At 39.8% G+C, this 15,846-nt stretch overlaps 2 protein-coding genes across 5 annotated transcripts; both read left to right on the top strand.

Moving 5' to 3' along the window:
* The first annotated feature begins 207 nt into the window (after positions 1–207).
* On the top strand, positions 208–4,081 carry trmt12 (tRNA methyltransferase 12 homolog). 2 transcript variants are annotated; one of them, XM_054597938.1, is made up of 7 exons: positions 208–341; positions 543–711; positions 832–1,018; positions 1,106–1,256; positions 1,380–1,489; positions 1,742–1,899; positions 2,451–4,081. In XM_054597938.1, the coding sequence occupies exons 1-7, from the start codon at positions 289–291 to the stop codon at positions 2,811–2,813; spliced, it is 1,191 nt and encodes a 396-aa protein (XP_054453913.1). In that variant the 5' UTR covers positions 208–288; the 3' UTR covers positions 2,814–4,081. The 2 variants fall into 2 exon arrangements, with proteins under 2 accessions (XP_054453913.1, XP_054453912.1); XM_054597937.1 differs by having other exon boundaries at positions 820–1,018.
* Positions 4,082–4,580: 499 nt separating this feature from the next.
* sytl4 (synaptotagmin-like 4) lies at positions 4,581–15,819 on the top strand. Of its 3 annotated transcripts, XM_054597858.1 has the most exons (19): positions 4,589–4,618; positions 4,724–4,808; positions 4,913–4,949; positions 6,585–6,757; positions 7,354–7,569; positions 8,026–8,135; positions 8,329–8,443; positions 8,537–8,704; positions 9,520–9,634; positions 9,710–9,800; positions 9,943–10,037; positions 10,708–10,800; positions 11,489–11,667; positions 12,048–12,150; positions 12,650–12,811; positions 13,779–13,884; positions 13,967–14,072; positions 14,152–14,360; positions 14,987–15,819. In XM_054597858.1, exons 4-19 carry the CDS (start codon positions 6,624–6,626, stop codon positions 15,127–15,129), a joined length of 2,145 nt encoding a protein of 714 aa, XP_054453833.1. In that variant the 5' UTR covers positions 4,589–4,618; positions 4,724–4,808; positions 4,913–4,949; positions 6,585–6,623; the 3' UTR covers positions 15,130–15,819. The 3 variants fall into 3 exon arrangements, with proteins under 3 accessions (XP_054453836.1, XP_054453835.1, XP_054453833.1); XM_054597861.1 differs by having other exon boundaries at positions 4,581–4,808; positions 9,520–9,589; XM_054597860.1 differs by lacking the exon at positions 4,913–4,949 and having other exon boundaries at positions 4,581–4,808.
* Positions 15,820–15,846: the final 27 nt, after the last annotated feature.

The following is a 15,846-nucleotide window of genomic DNA, read 5'->3' as shown; positions in this document are numbered from 1 at the left end:
AAAACAGTCCGACTAGAAACACGCCATGATTGAACAGTGACAGGTGTAGTGAAGAAAACTGTTTCCCAGTCGGTATGTGTGTCTCCCTACATAAACATGTATCAGCCCGTATGCATAACCGTAACCACCAAGGGGGCGCTATCGTATTACCAGCGGAGAAACACTATCCGAGCAGGGGACGCATTTTGGCACAACACCTGTTCCGGTATCTGTCATTTCGTTGCAGGCTAAATTGGGGGTTTTAAACCGTCAAACATAAATACTTGAGATTTGTTTGTATGCTTGTAAATGGACGCTGTGCCTTGTGTTCGTGTGTCCCAGTGTCATGCGCAGCAAGTCAGGTAATCAGCAATCCAGCTGCTTAAGCTAAGGAAGCTAGCAGTTAGCATGGGAACCAGATACACTGATGGGAACCAAGAGCAGTGTGGACTGAAAAAATGTTTGATTGACAAGTTGAATGTGTTTTCTGTGGCTGTCTGTTGTAATTTTAATAATATTGTTTGAATTCAAATTAATTAATTAATTAACCTCTTATTTTACAGGAGATGTCTACAGTCCAAAGGGGCTCTTGATCTTAGTTTGTCTCTGCTGAAAGAGTCAGATGAGACAGTCCTCTTGCCAATTTTACAATCCTGTCTGCCACAACTTGACCCGCTCTCCCTCAGAACAACAGTGGATTCAAGTGGTACCTGTGAGATAGTTTGGAGTCAGGTAATTAAGATGATATTCAGTGGAATATAATAAATAACAGGTGGCACAATGGTGCAGCGTTTGAGTATTTCTGTGTATCTTCTGTTGTCTGTCCTGTTTACACCACAGTCTCACCTGCAGTTAAAGAAAAAGAGAGGATGGACACGTAGCAATAAACTCGAGAAAATCCTCGGGGAGGTGTTGGAAGCTCATGGTGAAAGATGGACAGAGGAGCTGAGGGAGGACCTCCCTCGCAGCTTCCAGAGGCACGGAGACCTGCTCCTGCTGGGAGACAACTGCTTCTCCCTGCCACTATGGAAGAAGATGGGTACTGTTCTCAAACTCATCCACACCTTTCTGTAGTAATTTGTGTTCCAAAAAATTGATTGCTTTTGACTTTTTTTTTCTTTTTTAGATCAACAGATATGGAGTATGGTAGCCAAAGGACTGGGAGCTAAGCGACTGGCAAAGATTAGTCGAATATCCAGAGATGGATTTAGGTCTCCCGTGGTGATGATGCTATTAGGAGAGCACAGCTGGGTCAAACATGTGGACAATAGGATCAGGTAAGACTCAGTCCTAATCAATCAGTGGTGATTTGCAACATGAAAGGGTCTTAGGCACATTAATGAAAAATAGGACTATGACTAAAAACGTCTGAACTTTTAATTTCTTCACCTTCGTTTCAGTTATGAGTTTGATGTCACCCGATGCATGTTCTCAGCTGGAAACATAACAGAGAAGCTCCGGGTGGCTGGATTTGACTGCAGAGGGGAGACTGTGGTGGATCTGTACGCAGGTGGGATAACTGACAATGTTTTTTTTTTTAACTTAATGATTAACAAAAGAGGAATGATAAAAATGTACATCATACAATGGGCACAATCCTAGATGTTTCAATGGATTTCTCTGATGGATTCTCTCTTCGGTCCAGGTTTAGGTGTACTTCCTGCCCCATCATGTTACTTAAACTGTGTCCAACCCTTGTACTCTTCAGTGGTACTTAAACATAATTTTAATTATTAACTATCACAGCTGTATCCTGTGTCAGGTATTGGATACTTCACCCTCCCATATCTGGTCCACACGGGTGCCAGTCGTGTTCATGCCTGTGAGTGGAACCCCAACGCAGTTAAAGCTTTACAGAGAAACCTCGAGACAAACGGGGTGTCTGACCGCTGCACCGTTCACCAGGGAGACAACCGACAAGTAATGTTTCCATACACATCCCATACTGCTTTTGTTACGTGATCTTGCATTTCAGCCCTTTAAATTAGATTTATATCATGAAACTTGAACTAGATCGACCCAAAAGAAAATTGCTCATCAGATTTTTAATGATTGATTTTTTTTAATGCCATTTTTGGTATTTCTTTTTTTCATATATTTATAACTATTAGAAAGTTGCACAGCAAAATTATTGTACCTATCTTATTCCAAGTGCAGCCTGGTTGTTTTGTATTTGTTTTGCTTAGTTTTTTTCTCTTCAAGAGTAATGCATCACAGCTTTGGACATTTTTATTTCCACAGAGTACAAGACATCTCAATATTCATTTGCACAGTACAAGTAACTTGGTTTTAAAAATCTGATTGGTCATTGTTTAATCTGAATCTCCTGAATACGTCCAATCATTGTAAATCGTGACCTTTAGCAGGATTCACAAAGTCAATCTATTCTATGTAAAAAGGCAGATGCACCAAGATATTTTGTGCATTGACTGTGCAATATTAAATCGCTTTTTATTTTTGTATTTTTTTAGCTCCAGCTGTGTGACATTGCCGACCGAGTGAACCTTGGTCTCATCCCGAGCTCTGAGGACGGCTGGCTCGTTGCCTGTCGGCTGCTGAAGAGGACAACTGGTGGCATTTTGCACATTCACCAGAACGTTACGTCAGCGTTACCGAACACGATCAGTGATGCCACCCAGAGGACTTCTGGGAAGAAAGCTGACAGAGAGGCGTGGCAGGTCTGGGCTGATGACACAGCAAACCACATCGCCTCTCTTTTAAAGGACATCACTGGCGCACGGTGGATAACAAACAACCGGCACATAGAACACGTGAAGTCTTACGCACCTCATGTTCACCATGTTGTCCTGGACTTGGAGTGCAGACCATCCTGAACTGAGGGGATGAACACAAATGCTTTGTGCATTCATAATTTAAATATGCTGCTGTCTTGAGAAGAAATATGCAACTTTGTTTTCTAAAGTTTCCAATGATACCAAACACTAAAACAGCACTTAATTAATCTGTCAGGTAGTCAAATCAGCTGCTTCTCTGTTTTTATAAACTTTTATTTATCCAGGGCAGGTTCACTGAGCACGAATGCAGTTTTTAAATTTCTTTTTAAGTAACACCCACCATGCAAATAAAATCCAATCACGAAGCCGCCAAGCTGTAGCACAACCACAGCCTTATCTGTTGGCCACTGGACAACAGTGGAGGGTTAAGGTGCTTTGCTCAAGGGCACCTCATTGGGGTGTTAAACTCACTGTTTTCCCCTCCGCTGTTTGATCCGTAAAACCCCTTGTGGTTGGCTGAAATGAAAAAACTTTAGACTGAGACATGATCACTACTCCTGACTGTAATTACAGGAACGCACAAACCTATAAAACTCCCCCAAGAAATTAAACAGGACACATATATATTTATATATATATTATATATAAACATACAATATATTTATTTGAACCTCAGGCATGACTGTTCACTTCTGAGCAGGTGGCAAATTAAAGGGAAAATAAACTGCATTAATGAGTGGAGGGACGGAGTGCCTTTGCTTGCATACCTGGGTGTCACTGAATGTTTTCATTCGGATGGAAATGATGTGTATCATATGATATGCCTTTCACAATCAGCAGGTCTGACCCAATTGAACAGCGTTAGGAGATTTTGGACCCAAATAAGGGAATGTCTTCTGGATGACTGGCATTAATCCCTCCAGTAGAAAGCTATGAAGCTGCTCCAGTAGCTTGTGGTGTTTACGAAGACAGCTAATGTTGTTTTTCTCTTCCTTTGTCAGACATTTATATTTTATCTGGGGGTAGCAGGGGGTGAAAGTACAAAATGTTTCCTTGTACAACCTTCCAAAGTAGCCATATTCAACAAAAGCAGTTGGATTTTCATAGTGATCGATGCCCCATATGAGTTTTGCCTTAAGTGCTGTACTAATCAATGAAATAGAAAGTCAGCAGAGATATCCAAGGTCAGCTCTGTCCATTCTCTGTCTAGAAATAAGTGGAGGCACCTGGTTGTGCACATTTAATTAGTTGGGACTAGAAGCAGTGTGTTTCAGACCCCCTTGCACCTGTAGTGTGTTGTTGAATATCAGCCTGTCAAGCTGTCACAGTCTCTGCGAAGCTGTTTTTTAATGGATAGGAAAGTAATATTTTGCACTAATAAAGATTTATATTTTGAATATATTGTGCTTCCTGCGTGTACATGCCTTAACGACGTCTGAATCTGTTCACTGTGGCTTTAGGGTTCTACAATAAACATTTAATATTTAAATCAACAGACGCTCCTGCTTAGATAAGATAAGAGACCATATGAGGTTATTCATTTATAATTTTTTGAGAGATAAATTATCTCACACTGACCTCTTAGATACCAAAGATTTGTTTGAGTCTGGGTGAGACTTTAAAACTTTTTTTTTACAGGCTGTGTAATCATTTGCTTAACAATGTGCTTTACCATCACTTTGCATACGCCTTGACAATAAATAGTAGCATAGTGTTTACGCAGGAAAACCATCTCTAATGCATTCTTTTCTCAATAGCAATAAATGGCTCACTCTTTGTTTTTTTAATTGCCTTTATCACTGAACTTTAAAAGTAAAAGCCTGCAGTTTTCCTCAACTGGGAGGATAAAGGGAATTAATGGACTGTTTCAATGGGTCAAATGTTCCACATCCAGCCCTCCTGTGGTAAGTACGGCTGAGGAAATGCACCTGTCATGGAAAATGTGGAGAGGCGCTCCTGCCCGGCGGCTGCAAACTTTTCTTATCTTCCGGTACTCGGGACTCCTCCAGCGCACAAAGTCAACAGGTTTTTGGAGACAGGAGGCAAAAGAAGAAGCCAAGTGGGAAAGGCAGGGCTCTGCTGCACACAAAGACCGTGAGTACACCAGTTCATGGACACACGGAAATGTTACAATGTTAAATGCATTGAAAGCTCCTCTGCTACTTTTAACCTTTTTTGTTGTGTTTTTTTTTTGTCAGGAATATCTCGCTGTCGTAGTGAGTCGACTTTTAACAGGTGTGTCATTTTATTTATAGGATCTATTTCACTATTATGTGAAAGCACATTTAAGACTTGTTCATGTGGTCAGAGGGTCGAATCGTTTCCCCCAAAAAATCTTCATCCTGCACAGTCGGATAAAAGCAAAGTGTTTAATGAGACGCTACGCCGTGAATATGGAGTTTGCGTCGCTTTAGTTTAATTTCCACTTGGCGACGTAATGTGCGTAAACGTTCGACCGGTTGAGCTGCAAGAAGCACGTTATGTACCGCCGTTAATGACATTAACTAGTTACAAAACAGGCCTTAATGTTTGTTTTAAACGAATTCCTTCTTTATTATCCCCTGTTTAGTGTTTTGTAAAGGATGTTTCCAGTTTGGGCACTATCTCTGTCATCTGGTTCAGACGCATGCGCCATTTCCTTGAAGGTTAAGTTTTACCTTATCGAGTTGCCTTGCAGGTATTATTGAACTTCTGTTAGAGTTAGTGGACTCCAGGCATTCAAACAAGGAGGAACAAAGTTATCAAAGCAGTTTTAAATTGCAGCTTTCCCACTTGTAATGTACTTAACAGGCACAATTCCCTCCTCTCTTTTATTTATTTTGATGCAATTCAAATGCAGTGTAAAGTTTTAGAAGGGAGCATGACAGACATGGGCTGATTGTGAGACAATGTCTGCCTCTGGACATTCAAGAGGCCCTTCACAGGAGAAAGACACACAGACTTTACAGTTGTTTTGCGTCATATAGTGTCTCTTTATAGTTTGTTTTGCCGTTGTTGTGACACTCTTTGCAGCTGTTTTGCATCTCTTTGTGTTGGTTTTATGTTGCTTTGCGATCATTTTAACTCTCTTCCTGGTTGATTCGTGTCTCTTTGGGGGACATTTTCTGGGTAAAGGTCAGGGGGGTCTCTGACACTTTGGGCCCCTGGACCTGTGCCGGGTTAGCCTGTTCAGTAATATATATCCTTGATGACAGGTGACAAGTTAGGATTAAACAAATGGTGAAGTTACTGAACTCCACCCGGTTTCTGTGTCCTTAGAGGGTGGGAACCCTTCATAGTTGCCAGATTCATGTTGTTTTGCCTGTCGCACTCAAAACAAACTTTCAACCCGGGCAGAGGCTTTCTGTGGGAAGTTTATAAATCCTCCAGCATCCTGGTTCCATTTAATCATTTATCATTTTTGGCACGCTAGATTCGGCCAGTAGTTTGCTCATAAGCTGAAGACTAATTCCTGTCCTTGTATAAAATGGAAAACACGCCTAAAAATCAGTGTCTGTTGGCTTACTCGTTATCTAGATTCCCACGGGCAATTCTTTTTTTGACTGGTGGACATTAGGCTTTTAAAATACAAGAAGGAGGTTACAACTGTTGTACTGCAAAGTATGGAGCCAACAGGAAGAGAGAAATGTGGCTCACTCGTTTATTAGTCATTTTATTAAGACCACACAGCTGATTCTGCCTGTCTGTATCTTCATCACAGCAGACCATCAAGTCAACAAGTTCCTCTTTTCACTGCAGAGCTCTACTTGGGTCACCTTACATCAGATCATCAAAACAGCTTTTCCAGTAGTAAAGTCAATTTTTTTTAAATACAGGACTTTGCAGTAACACAGTGGAGAGATTATTACAGATGTTTTGATTTGTCTATAGGAGATCTTTTCGATGCCAGTTAACCTGCGCTGAGGGTTCATGGTCAAAGGCACGATGCCCGAGGTCGCTGACATGATCAACCTGGGCTTCCTGTCTGACTCTGAGCGGGACCTGATCCTGGAGGTGCTGCAGCGGGACGAGGAGCTGAGACAGGCTGAGGAGCAGCGTGTGCGGTGAGAGGAGAGCACTTCCTGTTAATTGTAGTAAATGGTTAACTTGCTAACTGTAGTTTTCCCCACTTATCATTGATAAAGGTACGAAAAGACAGAAGCTTATCACAAATCCGTTCAGTTTAAGGTTATACTTATTCTAACTAAGTCATTCAATTTAAGATATGTATGTATGTATATGTAAAGTTATTTGCCACAGCTTTGACATTTCTTTTAATATTATTTTTGAATGGTATGTGTTCATGTAGGTATTTGGTTTGTTACATTATCTAATACAGTATGTCTGTTGTTTGGTAAAGCTGGTTATTGAACCTCAGTACTTTTTGTATACCATCCAAAATGAGTCCATAGAATCAAGTATAAAAGTTGGGATCGGAAACTTAGTCTGCTTTTTATTCTTGTTTACTTGTTCTGTGATAAGGATGTATTTTAAAATTATGATTTTGATTTAATTCTACTTACTTTTATTAAGGCAACATTCTTGTATAACTGCTTGTATCAAGACAACATTACTTGAAACATTGCACAAAAGGAAAAACGTGAAGAGGTTGCTCAAAGGACGACTTCTCTTCTTCTTTAATATTTGTGTTGTGTCTCAGGAGTTTGAAGACAGAGTTGCTGGATGTGAAGAGGAGGGGGGCCAAACGTGGCAGTGGAAGATACAGCGATCGTAGTTGTGGCAGATGTCAGCAGCCTCTGAGTCGACTGACTGTTTTCTCCAGCCAGTGTAAGATTTGTAACCACCATGTGTGCAACAACTGCCGAACAGTCCTCCCCGAAGGATCCTGGCTGTGCAACGTGTGCGCCAAAGAGTCGTAAGGGATTGTTTTGTTTATACTCTCCTTTAACGTTAGAATAATTGTGTTAGAATAATTGTGTCTGGATAAAATGAGTTTGTCAACATATCCTGAGAAGCTCCAAGCCCATCCTTGTCTCGTGAATATGTAAAAGTCACACATAAATTGTGCTTGTATTTATAATCTTAAATTTGGTCAATGAATATTATAAAAAGTGCCATCGTCCCTCACAATTACCAACTATAGCATATGTTCCTGACTGTAATAGAAGTATATCTGAAAACCCAGAACTGTTATTTTTAACAATGTGAATTGTAACAGAAGAACACAATATATTGCAAAATATTAATGAGCTCAGAGCATGATAGGTAACCATTAACATTTTTCTAAATCTGTTATTTAACTGAAGAATGAGTGTCAATTCTGTTCAATTTACACCTTTTTTTTTAAGAAAGTATTTGTGTTGGATTCTAGGGATCTAAAGAAAAGGACAGGTGACTGGTTCTACGATCAAAGGATCAACCGGTTCTCCATGACGCCTGGACACGACCTCGTGAGAGCCTCCCTGAAAAAGAAACCTCAGGGTGAGTGCAGGAAGAGGAAGTGGGTATCGACTGTTCAGCCGGGAATGTAAACAGCTCACAGCCGGGGCCAGTTGAAATGCCCACACTCACTGGAATGTGGTCCCAGTCCAACAGTAGGAGGAGAGGAGTGTTAAAATACTGCATAGCGTTTAGTTTAACTGGTTTACGATTTAACTTTTGTTCTGTGTTGTAGGGAAGAAGCGTGAGACAACGGGAGAAATTCTGTTGAGAAGTACTGAAATAAAACCAGATCCTCCTGTTCCTGTGCCACGGGTCAAGCAGACAACTCAGATAACAGATGACAAAGGGTGCGTCATCATTCTTAACATCGGTTTTGTCAGTTTTATAAATGTTAATCGATTCTCAGATTAAGAACATTTCAACCTTTTTCATATTTACAGTCCTTTAAACGAGAATTCAGGATCGATTGCGTCAAAGGAATCATTTGAATCAAAGGAGGAAGTTTGGTCAAAGTCAACACACAGTGACTCAGAGTCTGCAGAGAACAACAGTATAAGTAGCAGTAAAACAGGCACAGTGTCCGGCCATGTGACCCCTGAGCAACAAAGGTAAACTCACCTTTAGTTATTCTGAAACGTCCAAACACTAAACGTTAACTTCAAAGACACACTTTAATGGTAGGAGGTCTAGTGTTTGTCCCTCCTTACCCATAGTGGGTCAGCCAGTCTAAGGCTGAGACAGCCATGTAAGCTGTCATTCTAAAATACAAACTGCATTGTAATTTGTTCCAAAATCCTTTTAACGATCAGATAAAAATGTAGAATATTCACAATATTATTTTTTACATTTGGATTTGTTGGACTGAAGCCTAAACTTCATAGCTCCACTTAAATAACACAAAAGCGGTGAAGTGGAGACATGCAAATCATAAATAGGTTATTTAAATTGCAGTAAAAAAATATTTCAATTTATGTAGTTTCATTAAAACTTGTGGAGGTAGTTGTTTTGTTTTGGGCACCTGACCTTATTGTTTGTGATTACACTGTTAAATTGAGAATAATAATAAATCAATACATTCAGCTTAATTGTATGTAGGTGGACGTGGAATCCTGAGAAGCAAATAATCCCAGATCATGAATAGGAGAGCACTTTAATGAACGCTGAACAATGGATGTTTCAGTCTGTTGTGTGCTTTCACGATTAGGAATCTGCCTGGAACCTCCATGCTTGAATAAATAAATAACTTAATTGAAGTGCTGTCATCTGCATCTTATTCGGGTTAAAGTAAAACCAACAGGTTGCATACAAAATTTGCTGAGATGTCCCATTGCCAGTTAGAGACTAATTGGGATGAGACATGTAATTTTACATCTATTAGAATGTGTTGTAGCTGTTATTAATAATGATTTGTGTCATCCCACAGGAGAGAGAACCCTTCAGTTCCTTCCAGCCCAGCAGGGTCCACTGTTTCCAGTCTGAACGCTCCAGTCAAAGTAGATACCTTTAGCGTTGACAGCGCCAACTTGAAAGCTAAAGATGTATGTTTATTTCAAGTGTCAGGTTCATGTTTCTGTGTCAAACCATCTAAAAAAAATTTTTTTCTGTCACTGCAGGCCACAGAAGTAAAACATGTCAGCCCGAGCCCGGAGATGGATGTCGATAGACTCTTCAAGAAGAGCATCAAACGAGACCCAAAACCTCCTGGTTAGCATCTGATCTTACCATGTGTAATTATGTTGTGTTACTTCGCCGAGTCGAATGAAAATATATGTAATATATGTATATATATATATATATATATATGTATGTATCGCAGCTTAATTGCTGGTCTGACTGTTTATAACAGACTTTGTATCGACACTGGACCTGCGTGATGGACTTGACACAACAGAGACCTCGATGGGCAACAGGAGCCGGTCTGTACCGTTCCTAGACAAACCGGTAAGAATCTATTTTTTTTTAATATACTGATTTGTCATGAATCTGATAATTTATTTTTATCTTTCCCATCAACTGAAATGCATAAAAGTGTTTTGTTTTTTTCTTGCCACATTTATAAAACATTTTTCTCTTTTTTTTAACGTTCTGCAACATAATAAGTGTAGGAACACTAAACTCATCTGTCTACTTTAAAAAAATAAATGATATTGTGATCTTTTTGGGGCACTTCGATATACTTCAGGAGAGGTTTTCTACATGTCAAAGAATAACGCAGATTTAGCAAGCCAGCAGCAACAGAGCAAAAGAGAAAAAGTGTCCGTCAAGCCTCTTAATCAAAACCAAACATGTTTAATGGCTACATCAAATGTGGGTCTTTTGAGGCTATTTGCATGCTATCTTTGCTTCTCCTGTGGTGCTTTATTTCCTGTGGTTATTCTTAACACGTCACTGCCGAATGGTGGCCATCCTCTGATTGCAGGAGATAACACTGAACCCGGGCGTTTACGGTTGATGTTTCACATAGTTTAACAGTTTTATGCTTTTTAAATTGACTATATTGTTTTTTGAACAAACCAAGCCTTATTGTTGCTTACAACAAAAGTCTAATGAGAATACAAATCCCACAGTGTGTCTTTGATTAAGCTTCCAAATGTTTATTATGTTTCCACAGGAAGATGGAGAGGAGGAGGAAGATATTGACAGCTTGGTTAGCTTTCATAAAAGGACAATGGCGTCAAGCTCCTACAGCCTGCATGGCTCAAAGGTAAAAGTATTTACATTTCTCACAGCTCGCATTAGTCCTCAAAAGGCTCTTTGAAGAGCAGCTCATTATGTCTCTCACAACGGAATAGATGTTAGATAATCTAGACCAGCATCTATAACATCAGGATATCCTGCAGCAAGTTAGGAAGTGTGAAATTGATGTGTAACGTCTGCAAAATGTTAATATAGTTACCAAAGCTACAGGGGAAAGCAAAGCGGAGGCCAGCATGACTTTCACGAGGTCAATCTGGATTCAGATATTGACAGAAACTTCCTAATCTTTGCAAAATCATTTATCACTCTCTGTTTACCCTCCAGCATTTATTTATTTACAATTGTTATTCTGTGAGATCTTGTTTGGTCTCTTGGTTAATATGAGTATTGTGTTGTAAATTACTTGTTGTAAATGTCAGCAAACTTGTTTTTGCTTGTTAGGTTCACATAGAAACTTTAGTTTATTGTTTATGCCTTGGTTCATCCTGAATTATACTAAATAGCATTTATGTATATTGTATGATTTATTTGATTTTATGTCTATTTTTAACTGTGATCTGCAGCATTTAACATGTAGAGCGTGTCTATCTAAACATTAACCAAATGTCAGTATTTGGTATTAATGAATCTTGGGACAAACACAGGAGTTTTTGATGATTATCTATTTAGGTGAAGTGTATGTATGTTTTCTCCAGAGCACACTGGGCAGCATGATGAGCATTTACAGCGAAGCAGGAGACTTTGACAGTGTGGAAGTGAGCGGAGACCTCGTCTTCTCTTTGAGCTACGACGAACACACCCAGAGCCTCCACGTCCTCATCAAGGAGTGCCACGGGCTGGCCTACGGCGACGCCTCCAAGCAGCATTCCCACCCGTAAATATTAAACAAATTTGTCTCCAAGTGTAGCCGTAATGTGGAGCTCCACGAGGCAAAACGCATCATTTGAAGCACAGTTTGCTCAAACTTTTGGCTTCAGAGGGCAGATTGTGGATTTGAAACAGACACATGGTTGTACTGCACACAAACACACCCCTCAGTGGCTTTAACACAGCTTTGATCAGCGCAGATAAGAAGTTGCTGTGTTTACAAAAGTCTTGATACTCGCATCCCAGAGGTGATTACTTGAGCTTCACAGGAAATTGAATGTCAACAGATATTTTCATAGCATTTAGTCAGGAAATAGGGCAAAAGAACCAGCAGTCACGTCCGGGAGAAACAGTTTGTTCTTTTTTTTTTTTTTTTTTTTGTTCCAGTTACGTCAAATGTTATCTGCTCCCTGACAAATCTCGCCAAAGCAAAAGGAAGACCAGCATCAAGAGAAACACGGTCAATCCTGTCTACAATGAAACACTGAAGGTGATGGTTTATAACGTCCACCTCTCTACCTGTACTGCAACTGTTGACCTTATCGTGTGGACTTAAGGACACTCCCTGATTAGTGACCTTGCGCCATACCTGCTGCAAATAATGACCACACCTACAGAGACTTTAAGATTGATATTGACATTGAAGATTAGAATAGCTTTTGTCAAATATTGATTTTGGTCCAATGTAGCGTCTTAAATACAGGGACAAACAGAAGTGCTGAAGGTGAAGCAGCTGGATGAAACAATGTGTGCAAAATGACTGTCATTTTAGACTTTCTCTTTAAAAGAGGAAGATGGTCATTATTTAGATTGAATATGGTTAATGACATTTCTGATAAGATCTGTATTCATCTTCTGCTTTAATCTATGATCTATGATTTATTTAAAACTCACTCAGCACTAGAGCATTAAAGTTATATAAGGTTTCAGTATTGAGATAGGCCTTTGATCAATCCTGACGTCTTCTCCTCCTCATCTCCCACTAACAGTACTCGATCAGCCGCACTCAGCTGTTCACCCGCTCCATCTTGATATCGGTCTGGCATTACGGTCGGTTCAGCCGCAACGCCTTCCTTGGAGAGGTGGAGATCGCTCTGGACACCCGAGACCTCGATTCCCCGGACACGGACCGGGTGGTTCTCATGGGGAAGGTAGATCAGAACAACTGGATGTAGTATTCTTTAGCATACTGTTAAAGGTGACATCTGAAGTTTAATGTTTACATTGAGTGTTGCTCGCACAATCGCACTATATCAATGGCTAAGGTCTGAGGAATGTGATAAACACATATCCTTCCACAGAAAAAAAACTCTATGAAAGATGCATTAAAAATAATTATTGTTGGTTAACATGATGCACCATGTTATGTTTACTGACAAGCTGTCTAATGGAGGTTAGGAACACCACATGATACCACCTGTGGATGGATTTAACAAAGAGTAAACACCTAAAGGAAAAGGACTTAAAGGTGTTTGCTTATCCTCAGATCCAACAAACGTGTTGAGTTTATTTCCATCCTCACAGAACGTTTGCAAGATTTTTATTTGCTATTTTCTTAAAGGTTTAAAGCCTGCATTGTTTGCATAAGTGTTAATGAGCCAGCAGTCTTCTTCTTCCCTGTCTTTGCTGGCGCATTTCTGTGTTTCATAGAGCATCACTGTGACATGTAGATCAGTGAAAGAGTGTAAAACACTTCATCTGCATGCAACTTTCAACATCAAACAAAAAGGGGGACCCGCGCTTTTTTGCTGCGTATCGCTACAGTGATTAAAAAAACTGCATGGGGTACATGTTGAACTCATGAATATGTATTATAAATATTGTTACCAACATTGTCAATATTATGTGTAGTATCGTTATTCAGAGAAAACAAAAGTCTGGCAATCAACCCTTTGTAAGTGAGTTGTCAAATGGATAAGAAAGAACAAAAAAGGGCTCAAAAACAGCACAATCATGTGTAACAAAATGAACATAGACTGGGTATATAAACTGAGGTTAAAGAGGACCTAGACAGTCTCAAAAATAATGATAATAATAATTTTGGTGTTGAGGCCTGTTTGTCAGTATGTGTGGTTGTTTGGGTTTGTGACCTAAATATGATGTACTTTTCTTAAACAGTCAGCCTCTGGTGTGCATGCTTCAGCTTTTGCTCAGTACAAAGGAGAGTTGGTGATCTCCTTGAAGTTTGTCCCACCTAAAAAGCCAACAACCGAGAAAAGCAAAGGTAAGACTATAACAGGAAGCTCTGACTGTGTTTGATACACTTTCCCTTGATTTTCTAAGAGTGTCCCTCTTCTTCTCCTCAGGCAAAAAGTCTGTGACTGCTGGAGGAGAACTGCATGTCCTTATTAAAGAGGCAAAGAATTTAATTGCGATGAAACCAGGAGACACCTCAGATAGCTTTGTAAAAGGGTGAGTGATAAACTCTGCAGTGTTTCAGTAACATCTTGCATTTCTCTTTTCAAGACCTAACTTGTTTGCCATTCTGCAGGTACTTGTTCCCAACTAAGGCAAAGACCACAAAGAGGAAGACTCCAGTTGTGAAGAAGAACCTGAACCCCCACTACCACCACACGTTTGTGTACAAGGAGCTGACTCTGGAGCAGCTGCAGGAGATGTATCTGGAGCTGACCGTGTGGGACCGAGAGGCCATGTTGAGCAACGAATTTCTGGGAGGAGTTCGTCTGGGCTCAATAAAAGGTAAAAGATAGAATTTATTAAATCTTATAAATACTTTATGCTTTTCCACCTGGCTTCCAAGGCTAACATGTGAGAAGTGCTTGTATGAGAATGAATCAGATTTTTCCCTGTGTTACTAAGACAATTATTCTGTGAGATCTTGTTTGGTCTCTTGGTTAATATGAGTATTGTGTTGTAAATTACTTGTTGTAAATGTCAGCAAACTTGTTTTTGCTTGTTAGGTTCACATAGAAACTTTAGTTTATTGTTTATGCCTTGGTTCATCCTGAATTATACTGCTTCAACCTTTTTGTAGAAGTAACCTTTATTGTTTTGTTGCACTCTAACCCCCTCTAGATGTAGGTGTAAAACTGGAGGGAAGGAAAATTAAATTACCTTCATTAAAAGAGAAACTGTAACCCTATCTACCCTTTTCTAGTTTAAATAGTTTTATTACCAAAGCGTTATTGCCTTTGTGAGAAAAAAGACAAGCTTAATTTTAGATTACTGTTTAAGCACCTCCAAGGCGTCCATGTGTTTTTCCCCAGTGAGTGAAAATTCAGCGAGTAAAAGGAATTTGCCATCATTAATAGTAAAAAAAATACTCTGCACTTCATTTTACATTCATGTAATTTTCGCTCCTGCAGGCTCTGTAAAAACAGGGAAAGTGGAAGTGGAAATGGACTCGGTTGGAGAGGAAGTCAGTCTGTGGGAGAAGATGATGCAGTACCCGGACTCGTGGGCAGAGGGCACTCTTCCACTGCGCTCCACTATGGTGAAGGGCAAATGAGAATAGCACACAGGCCTGCAACCTCGAAAGGAAACCAGAGACTAAAAGGAGGAGAAGCTGTGGGGTCTGTGACAAATATGAGATTGTGGATTATTATATTTTGGCCATTTAATCAGACGAGTAGCTTTTCTACTGAAGGAAACCTGCACACTGGTTGGCTGTTTGCAGACACACAGCTCACTGGCCGGCTGAACATCTGCCTCCCTGTATGGGGTTTATCTTTAACACTGTCCCCCCGACTGAAGGCAGGTGTAACTGTTGGAAATGTGCCAAAACATCACAACACTAAACGTTGGATTAATTTTAAGAGCACTTAAACAGTCATTTTATGTTTTTAAAATTCAGGCTGCATGTATTATTGCAATTTAAATACATGCACGAAACTAATGACAGAAAAAGTGTTGTAATGCGTCACCTTATTATTCTGTACAGAATTACACAGATACGTGGGAAACAAGTAATTTTAAACTGGTATTATACAACACATTATATTTATATTAGTTGCATGAAAAGCCTTATTTTAATTGATTAAATTTGTCTATTTGCTGATTTTATATGTAGATATTTAAATTTTAACTATGTGTGATCAGTCTTGTTTACCTCAAGGTTGCCGTGAATATTCTGATCACCCAATAAAAAATGTACCAAACCCAAAGATGTGCTTGCTCGTCCTATCCATCTGGATTCATAAACAATCTGTCCACTCAGGAGTTCCTC

The sequence above is a fragment of the Anoplopoma fimbria genome, chromosome 4, assembly GCF_027596085.1.
Source record: "Anoplopoma fimbria isolate UVic2021 breed Golden Eagle Sablefish chromosome 4, Afim_UVic_2022, whole genome shotgun sequence".
NCBI lineage: Eukaryota > Metazoa > Chordata > Actinopteri > Perciformes > Anoplopomatidae > Anoplopoma > Anoplopoma fimbria.
This window is presented reverse-complemented; position numbering and strand designations above follow the sequence as displayed.